We start from the raw sequence: 10,543 nt of genomic DNA, 5'->3' as shown, positions 1-10,543 counted from the left end.
TGGTAAAAACTGGTTAAGGCAAAAATTATCCAAAGATGCTAAACCTGGTAAAAATTTGATGTTTGATGAAACAAAAGTTAAAAGTTTGATGAGAAAGAGGAATACACAGTCTTGAAATATCTCCCTGCAAAATACTTACTAATTTTTCACTGGAGAAACATGGCAGGCAGACACTAACTTAAAGTAAAAGTTGACATCACTATAAGGAGGAAACCAACATCATGAGCCTGCTGACATGCTGCAGTGAAAGAACACAGCACCATCTGTCATACTCTGGTCAAAAATGCATAAATCACGGGGACGTCAGACAAACCAAAACTGAAGGACATTCTGCAAAGTAACTGGCCTGTGGCCCCCAAAACTATGTGGCACAAAAACCAAGGAACTGTTCAGACTGAGTAACTCAATGGACAAGACAGGACAAACCAAAACTGAAGGACATTCTGCAAAGTAACTGGCCTGTGGCCCCCAAAACTATGTGGGACAAAAACCAAGGAACTGTTCAGACTGAGTAACTCAATGGACAAGACAGGCAAAGGCAGCACATGTCTCTGGCTGCAAAGGACACGAGTGCGCCACTGGCATGAGCTCACTGGTTAGCTGGTGGCCTAACGTCGATGTTCATGCTGATGCTTGTACTGTGAGGAGTTCAGAGGCCCTTTGTTTTTAGGAAAGACACACTGAAGTATTAAGAAGTAAGAGAACATATCTGCGACTTACTCTCAAATGCTTCAGGAAAAAATAAGACAGTAACATACACACACACAAGAAAGAAAAACGCTAATGTAAATGTGGAAAAATGTCAACTGGAGAACTTACACAAAGGTGAAGAGGAGCGCTCCATACTACTGAGTGTGAAAGTATTTCAAATAAAGAGACTCAGGAGACAAACCAACCAAATGCAATGGTCTGTGGTCCGTGTATGTACAGACCAATTAAAAAATATAAGATGAACAGGCAAATCTGAATATTAAGTTACTTGGTGTGAAGTTATCTATGCTACTCTTTAAAAGGAAAAAGGCTCCTTATCTTTGGAAATGCTGCCGAATGAAATGCTAGTGTATCTGGGATTTACTTCAAAATACCAGGGAAGTGGGGTGGGGAAAAAAGCAAGGATGGTAATGAAATAAGGCTAAGGCTGTTCATAACAGTTAGAGCAGGGACAGGAAAGGTCACCACACCACTCTACTCTTGTACTTCAAAACTTTGAAACTGTCTTGATAGCTGTGCCACCCGCAGCCAGAAGCCATCAATAAGCATGACTGACTGAAATGGTCCTGCAGCTCCTACGTGATTAGCATCACCTACAGGCTCTCTACCCAGTACCTGAGAAAGCCCGTCCCAGGACTGGAGACTTTCCTGTTTCCCCAGTGTGTTTCCTGCCCTCCAGGTGGCAGGAAGAAACTGCCCCAAGTGCTTCTCACCAGACAGATGACTGACCTTACTCAACAGCAGCCTTAACAATCAAATTACTTTTGCCAGATAAGAAGGCTTTGATTCTAACTTTTCCATTTAGTCAAAAACCAGGTTGCTCTTTCTGCCTTAAGGAGCAAAAACAAGAGTCATACATATGTACACGTTATTTAATATAACCCTTTTATTTAAACATCCCAGACCCCATTTAAAAATAAAATTGCAAAGCACTACATTTAACAAAGCACATAAGACCCCTCACAATTAGCATCACACTTTGCAATACAGCTCTTACTCTAAGAACAGCCTTTTTTTTTTTACCCTTTCTTACAACAGGCACAGAAGTCATCTGAGGCCTCAGACATTAACCCACTGCATGTTCTGTCGCACTCAAATGTACGACTCATACAATTATTAAAGCTTACAGTACAACTTTCCAAGAATTCATAAGGACTTATAGATTCTTTCTATAAATAATTTTTAGAAATACTGGACCTTAAGACCAATATAAGCATAATGAAAGGGACCTGAAATTTCTGTAAGGGCAGTTTCATTCCTTGATAGAAGCATGACTTTAATGGTGAAAGTCTATTACCAGCAAGAGACACACTAGACCCAGCTTGGCCAAAGAAACAAAGTAAAACGAGCAATTTCTAAGATGTGAAAAAAATACTTTCTAGTTAAGTTCCATGTGAAAGCAGTACTGATCATTCACAGACTGCCCTTGTCATCCCATCAGTTTTTGGTCTTTAAAAATACACACTTTTCAGGTCAGAAGTAGTTCTGGATACGACTTCGGATACCAGTGACCAAGGTGGAGGGCGGTTCACGTATGCAGGGTGTCTCCCTGGCCTCCTCGGCCTTCTCACTGGGACTGGTCAGCTCCAGCTGGGTCACAGCCTGGCGCTGCGTCTGGGCTGTCAGCCTTTTCTGTTCTCTGTTCCTCACTCACCTCGTCCTCCTGCTGCCCAGAGCTGGCTGCACTCTCATTTGTTAAAATAACCCCTTCTTTCTTCTTCTCTCCCAACACCTCTAGCCCCATCATCCTGAGATAATGAAGCCGTTCATTCTTGGGCACAAAAGTTCGAATTGAGGCCTTTCCCCGCCATCCACATAACACAATGGGACACTGAAGGGTATCTGGATTCCTAAAAATAAAAATGGCTTTATGTAAATATTAAATGTTCTCAAAATTGCATCTAAAGAGACATTGATATGCAACTTCTCAAACAAAGAAAGTCCCACAAAAAACCCTCAACTACTGGGAGGACACTTTCGATTGAGGTCCTATGGTGGGTCTTCTCAAAGGAAGATCGGCCCCTTCTTCATGTCTTGAATAAGATCAACACCCTTGGGTTGGCCAGTTTTTCCTTCTGAAAGTTCATGACTAACCCCAAAATCTGCAGATTTCACAAACACTACATGTTAGAATTTCTATAACCTTCCTTCTCAAATTTGAAGTCCTACGTGTACCACCTCATCCTACTGAACAAGAGGCATTTCTTCGTGTGCTCCTCAAGCTCACCCTGCACTGTCCCAGATGGACAAACTGAGGTTCCTCAGAGCCTGGTGCCTTTGCCCAAAGTAACAATGCCAGTCAACAGAACCAGGACTGGGACCAGCACTGCCCATTCTTTCAGTACCCAATGCTCCACGTCATTCGGTCTCTAGCGACCCCTCGTCACAATCCAAGCCCTGCCAGGCACACTGCTTATTTCTGCTTCCAGCATGCCATATTCTCTATGTCCCCACTTTCCCAAACCTGCTTGATACTACCGGCACCCTACCTTATGGTCACTACTTACAGACTCACCATCTGGCCCCCACCAAGGGGTATCAACTCCTCCCCTAACAGAGACATATATTATTTAGATCACCCCTTACCAGGTACTATGCATATTGCTATTTAATTTCTTTCATGCATGACTCTGGTCTAATGTTTAGGCTCCTAGGCTTTAATAAACACAATGTCCCAAACCTACTTTATACTAGGCACCAGTGACACAGGCTGAGGAAGGGACACAGAGGGTTTCAAATATATTTTTAAAAATAAACAAAAAGAAAAGGACCTGAACCAAGAAAAGAGAAATAAAACCAATAAAAAAAGAGAGGGTACTACATCAGTACCTTTCCATTTTTCCTGCTGTAAAGCAGACAATAAAATGATGAAAAGTGACAGGAAAATACAAGAAATTCCTAAACTCATATATATTTTTTCTAAATCTAATAATTATTCCTGAAGCTGTCATCTCACCTATGTACTTCAATTAGTAGAAACCAGTGGTTTATATGTGGAAAAATGAAGCCATATCTTAACCCGTTTTCCATCTGGGCCACATGGTACCATTACTTTTAGAAAACATTTCGGGGCCTTCATTCAAACTGTGCTGTAAGCACCCTGGCAGGTGCTGCACCTGCGGTCCTCTTCCATGTCTTCCCGTCAGCACGCGGGCACGCCCTAGCCTCCCCGTCTTACACTTGCCCTGCCCCGGAGCCCTCACCCGCAGAGCCCACCACTGCCTTTCACAGAGACCTCTCGGGCACCGCCCACACTGGCTCTCCCTGCGTGCCGCTCCTGGGCCATCTTCAATCAGCGCCCCCATCTCTCCCACTCCACCAACTGCCACCAGCCGTCACAGCCTTGGTGGGACGCCATCTGTTACTCCCAGCCCCCCAGAACCTGCTGCCCCTGGTGTCCTGGCTCCTCACTATCACTCTTGTGGTTCTGCTCCTGAGGGCATCCCTGTCGCTCCCACTTTCACTGACTTCTCTTCTAACGTTAGCAAATCCCAGGGCAAGATCCTGAACGGCCTTCTCTTTTCTAAGTTATCTCATCAAGCCCACGACTTTCTACAGGATCTATGTGCTCATGAATGCCAAATGTTTACAGCCGGGACCAACTTACCCCTGAATTCCTGATACTTCTATCCAGCTGTTACCCTAATGTCTACTTTCATATCTATTCAAGTATTTCAAATTTAGTATGTTAGTTCTTCCTTGTTTCCCATTATAGGAGATGACAGATGCTCAACTCAAAAACCCAGATGCCCCTTCCCTGTCCACATACAATCCACCGCGAGAACATCCCAAGGGGCCCCACGTACACTGCTCTGCCCCCGTCTAGCCCTATCATCGGTACCTGCCTCCTTCTCACGCCCCTCACACCCTCCCCTCCAGATGAGAATACTACATGTCTAGTGACGACCAGGCGGGTACTGACTTACGCAGAATCCGGTTCATACTTCAGCACGATGCTGCCCTTCGCTGGAAGAGAAACGGACACGCATTTGCCAAGCTTTCCAGTTAGTGGCACATTCATGTGCCCAGCACTGTGTTAAGTATTTGAGGGAAGAGAACAACAAACAATCCACACTCTTGGTCTCAAGGATCTAGGTGGAGAAAAGAGGACTGCTGAATACATGAAGGCAAGTCCAAAAGACATGGTGAAGACAATCTACAAGAGGACTGAGGCAAAAGCCACCTAGGGATTCACCGTGAAGCTGCTTAGCAAGTCACTCTCAGAAGCACAGGGACTAGGGACTAACTACTGATTAACTCTCCAAATTCAAGATTGATTAAACTGTAGCTCCAGCTCCTAGAAACAGCATGAAATAATACATAAAAGTTGTCAAAAATGATACTGCAATACCTAAATGTAGGATTAGATGAAAAAAGTCTAGTCAGTTCCCTTATCCTCTAAAATCATCCCTACTTGAAACTGTGGCCCTTGCCTGAGGAGCCAACAGGCAGAAGCACTCAGCTCAGCATGTCTTATAGCCTGTAGGCCTCCAGTTTTAAATACGTGAGAGATACAATTATATAACTACAATAACTGATTTGTGTAGTTCTCATCAAATTGAGCCAGAAACATTGAACAAGTTGTAAAAAGCAAACAAGAATGAAAACAAAAGAAAAACAAAGTATAGCTTGGCACAATTACTTTCACACTTGGGGGAAAACATCACTAGAGTGATATGAAATGGAAGTGTCCGAAACATAACAGCAACAATGCAACATGTAATCTATTTTGGTTGGCTAGCAGAACAGCAGGAGCTGGTGGTAAGATTGTATTATTTTGATTTAACAAGGGTGGTTAAAATGCCAAACAAACCAGATACCTTATGTTAATTGTTCTCGTGCAGCTTACAACACAGATGAACCCAAGTGCCACAGACCTGCTTACACTTGCCCCTACCCCTGCCCCCCAGTCCAGAGCTGTGGCTGTGGGATTGCTAGGCCTGCTCACACAGGCCAGGCCCCTCTCTAGCCCCACAAGCTGCCCCAAGGGGCTGCTCAAAAGAAGGCCGGCCCCAACCATCTGGTAGACTCACTGTGGGCTGCTGGGTAGCAACCAGGGACCTTGCGAGGGCCTGAGGAAGTAGAGCAACCCCAAAAGATGCCTTAGGTACCGAATATTTTGAGATGTCAATTAGGTTTCTACAAAGCCCTCTGGAAACTGGCACAGTCAGTAGAAATACATTGAAATAAATTAAGAAATATGCCAAATAACAGAAACACCTAGATTTTTACTGTCTTTATAAAAATAATACGAGTTACACCTCTCTCCAATTCACACTGCTTACCCAGGTCCTTGGCTTGACTATACGTCTCACTGCTGAGTTTTCTAAAAAATGGGTTTTCCTGGGTCAACAGTATCTTAACATCTTCCATTGTCACAGTAATAATTCTTGAATTAATAAATGGATACAATGTATATATTCCCTGTGGAAATAAAGAGAGATCACTGTGATGCCATTCATGAATGACAACAATCATCCACTCTCAGAGACCTTTTGTGTACAGTGTCCGGCCCTCACCACAGCCCCTGACCTTGGGCAGGTGCAGTACCCACCCCTCAGAGGGCACCAATGCCCTGGAGGAGCAGTAACTTGTGAGGGTCAAATGGCGAGCAGGTGCCAGTCAGCTCTGAGTCCTGCAGACCTCGTCTCACTGGCTAGAAAGCCCCGTTTGCTCCCAACTGCTTCACATTTATTCATGGCCAGTGCCATTCAAGTCTACTTCCAAAATTACCTCCTGCGCCAACCGGAAAGCACAATCAAACTCTTCACCACTGTTATTTCGACACCAGACTTTTATCCCTGTGTTAATAACCTGTAAGTGAAAAAAATCAGATAGAACACAAAGATAAACACAGGATAATTAAAACGATCCCTTGTACTATAAGGAGGCAAGGCTGTATGTAAGCCTGTTATTTCGACACCAGACTTTTATCCCTGTGTTAATAACCTGTAAGTGAAAAAAATCAGAGAGAACACAAAGATAAACACAGGATAATTAAAACGATCCCTTGTACTATAAGGAGGCAAGGCTGTATGTAAGCAGCTGCTGAAGGGGAGAGGGGAGGGAGAAACAGAAAACCTTTGAGAAGCCGCCTGCCTACAACGGGGGGCTCTCAAGACTGACTGATACTCGAAAATGGCTTTTGTTCACATGGCTCACAGAAACAAATAATTACCACAGTAGAAATTAAAACTGGGAAACTTTGAAAACACAAGAAAACACCAGCACACAAGCTGTCAAGGGCAAAGATGCTGTCACATGTAGTGTGTCCCCCCGCCACCCCTAGCAGACACCCAAGAGAGGAAAGTGAAAAAGGCGGATCACGTCTCAGCATCACTATGAAAACAATTCTCAGTTCATGAACCCCAGCTCATACTTGGCGATCTGCTGCACTAAATAAACAGGCGAAGGGGAAATGTACTAGAAAAGTAATGAAGTAAATAAAAAAAGAGTACTAAAAATGGCAAAATTCGAAGGAAAATGTTTGAAGGGATGAAATCACCAGGGCCCACAGGAGCAGTGGCGTCCAGCCTCCAAACCCTTTGCACTTTCTCTCCCAGGAGGACCAGCTGTGAGAACTTCACTGAGGCTCTCCCAGCTGGGAGAATGGCACAGAAAGGCCACCAGATCCAGGACTCTGGGAGGGACTGCTCAGCCCTGTGCTGCCAACAGCTCTGAAACCACAGGACAGGATCAGGGACCCTCAGCTGGGAAACAGTCACCTGTGACACAGAAGCACACCAGTCACCTGTCTGTGTGGCTCATACCTTCATCCTCTCGCTATTATTCAGCAGCACATTTCTCAGCTCCTTAGAAACCATGTAGAGTTGCCTTTTCTTCCCTTCTGTAGTCCGAGTTAACAAATTCATCTTTGGGAATGAAGGATCCAAAGCATAAAATTTTCTGTGAACAAAATAGTGCTCTTTTAGAAGTTTAGTTCAAACTTTGGGAGACTGTCTCTAAACCCCTTACTCTCTCCCTACAGAATTCAATATCTATTAGTGTGGTTTAAGGGTGGGCAGCTCTGCTCCAGACTCCCATCTTCTCAACCTAACCTACATTCACCTGAAACCTCCAGACAACACCTATTCGGGGCACAACTAGATCATGGACCTACATGAACAAGTGTAGCTTCTCCCCTCAACTGCCAGTCCTATGACAATGACCTGAGAACACTACTTTTGAGGCTTTTTAAGAGAGATTTTTACAAATGTATGTAAAGAACCAGTTATCAAAAAAAAAAAGTGGCCATTTTGGTCAATATATACTAAAATTTAATTAGTAGGAAACAGATGAAGCTGAGACTGTTATTCTAAGCACTTTCCTCCCTGCAGTGCCTATAGCAATCCTAATTAAGTTGTCCCCACCCCACCCAGACCTACTATGCTTCATTTCCCAAACAGGAACTGAATTGGGCAGCCTCGGGCCACTGGTCTTCTCTAAACTCAATTGAGTAGTTTATGTTTGGAATCACAGTCCAGAGTTTTTTCATCTCTCTATCATCTTTACCTTTGTACAGTTTCTCTTCCAACATAAATTGGAAAATTGACTAAACAATCTCTTAAGTTTCATCCTGCTCTAAAGGCAGTTAAAAAGGAAAAAACAAAAAAGAGAAAGCTATACACAGTTAAATATGAAACAATGGTTCAATGTGACCAGTTATGCATTTATTACTCTACAGTCAATTTCTTTATATAAAGTATTAAAAAGGATGAAATAATCCTTACTCAATAGGTGGAAATAACGGGTCATCTTCAGGAATAAACACAAATGGATCTTCTTTAAATCCAAATAACTTCATTTTCTTTGATGGAGGAGGACTAAGAAGGGAAGAAGGATGAGATAAATGAGTCTGTAATCTGGGAAATAATGTCAAATACCAAAAGCACATTCCTCCATTCCACCCAAGGCTCACCCTAGACCTGTGCACCTGGGGTTCTGTCCACGTCTCCTGTGCCCGGGCAGACATGGAAACCTCCTAACCCCCGCCACACACACACAGCACTCGCACAGCACGTGCGTTAACACCAAACGCAGACTGTGTTCTCAACCCACCGTGCAAGACCACTACGGCAATGGCTCTGGGACCTCATTTAGTCACAGAGGGCCGTGAAGACACTAGATCATTAGGACAGAGATATAACCTTTTTTCTCACCCACACACGCCATCTTTCTTATTGCCATTATTCTCTAAGTTTTCAGTTGTCTGAATTGTGTCTGGATCACCAGTTCCAGTGACTGATTGACTGTCCAGCTCGGAAGTGTCTGTGGGTTTTCCTTCTACGGCATCTGCAGAGCTCAACTGTGTGGTTTCTCTTATCTCTGCGGATTTACCCTGGAGCTGTCATAGGGGACAAGTCATTTAAACACAAAGAACAACATACTTTGCACTACTAAAAGAAAATTTAAAACAACAAGTTCACAAAAACAGTTATACAGTAGTCCTCCTTATCCAGTTTCACTTTCCACAGTTTCAGTTACCCATGGTCAACCATGGTCCAAAAATATTAAAAGGAAATCCACAGAAGTAAACAATTCTAAGTTTTAAATCTCATACCATCCTGCTCGGAGTGTGAATCATCCCTTTTCCAGCATATCCATGCCATCCACATATGCTACCTGCCCTTTAGTCACTAGTGGCCTTCTAGGTTATCAGATCAGAAAAACACAGTACATTTGAGGTTCAGTACTATCCGTGCTTTCAGGCATCCACTGAGGGTCTCAGAACGTATCCCCCCGACAGGAAAAGATTACTACACTACACAGCATCATATACTCAAAAAGTTCATAGATTCATATTATATTTTAATCCCATTTTCCCACAAACTTTTTGAAGTACCCATGTACATTAAAAAAGACAGATTTTTTTTTAATGTGTCATTTTAAATCCATTTGCCATTATAAATGAATTCATGAGTACTGTTTTCTCGGGGTTAAAGATCATTCTACCTTAATCCCATAAAGAGCATACCCAGGCTCTTTCTTAGTGGAGGCGTACATCATCAGCTTGTTTTGATCTAAAAATGCTGACTGTGCCTCTGCTCTGTGTAAGGGACAACAAAGGACACAAAGCACAAGTCAAACATGAGTACTAAAGTATTGGGCAGGGGCAAAAAGACAAGTACATAAATAACAGCAACGTAAGAAAGGAAGGTGAGCACGGTCCCAGACTGTCTGGATGAACTGCTATGAATTAGGAGAAAGACAAAGCACATCTCCAGGAACCAAACACCTGTTGAATCAACTTCTGTTTTAGGGCAATAATTTGAATTTGGATTTGAAAATAAAATATTTTACTTATATTAAAAAATCTCTGAAAAACATGTGTCCTTTCTAACAGGTCACAAGATTGGTAAAAGCAGTGAATTCCCAGTCCCTATGAAATAAGTTTATAAGCTGGGGTACTTCAGCACAAGGCAAGTTCCAAATTTTCCCCGAGGTCACAAACCTAATAAGTGGAGGAGCTGGGATCTGATTCACAGTCTGAGATACTTAGCTCTTAATACTATGAAACACTGCCTCCCAGACAATTTGTTCTATTTTTATGTTAAAAACAAACAAACAAACAACAGAACAGAAAATCTCAAGGCTCTGGACAAGGTTAGTGATGGTATACATCCTTTCTATCCTAAGCTCTCTTCTCGAAATGTGGCCTTCTTTCACAGAGCTGGTCTCAAAGATTCTCCATGATGCTTTCTCTGTCCACCTCAACAATCTAATACTGCCTCTCTGGAAATACCAGAGGCACATGTCAGGAGGAGTCTCCCTGGCTTGAGCTGCAGCTGTGTGTTAACCTGCCTCACTACTTCAACAAGATGATGGCACCTGA

At 43.2% G+C, this 10,543-nt stretch overlaps 1 protein-coding gene across 1 annotated transcript in view; it reads right to left on the bottom strand.

The window, feature by feature from the left end:
- Nucleotides 1–1,575: 1,575 nt before the first annotated feature.
- Nucleotides 1,576–10,543, bottom strand: part of NSUN2 (NOP2/Sun RNA methyltransferase family, member 2) — a 28,765-nt gene continuing 19,797 nt past the window's right edge. Inside the window, exons 12-18 of the mRNA XM_008590335.1 lie at nucleotides 8,871–9,055; nucleotides 8,442–8,534; nucleotides 7,482–7,617; nucleotides 6,445–6,525; nucleotides 5,997–6,135; nucleotides 4,638–4,677; nucleotides 1,576–2,561 (exon numbers count right to left, since the gene is read on the bottom strand). Of these exons, the coding sequence (XP_008588557.1) occupies nucleotides 2,279–2,561; nucleotides 4,638–4,677; nucleotides 5,997–6,135; nucleotides 6,445–6,525; nucleotides 7,482–7,617; nucleotides 8,442–8,534; nucleotides 8,871–9,055 (957 nt within the window). The 3' untranslated portion in view covers nucleotides 1,576–2,278. The remainder of the gene's footprint in view (nucleotides 2,562–4,637; nucleotides 4,678–5,996; nucleotides 6,136–6,444; nucleotides 6,526–7,481; nucleotides 7,618–8,441; nucleotides 8,535–8,870; nucleotides 9,056–10,543) is intronic.

The sequence above is a fragment of the Galeopterus variegatus genome, unplaced genomic scaffold, assembly GCF_000696425.1.
Source record: "Galeopterus variegatus unplaced genomic scaffold, G_variegatus-3.0.2 Scaffold6006, whole genome shotgun sequence".
Classification (NCBI taxonomy): Eukaryota; Metazoa; Chordata; class Mammalia; order Dermoptera; family Cynocephalidae; genus Galeopterus; species Galeopterus variegatus.
This window is presented reverse-complemented; position numbering and strand designations above follow the sequence as displayed.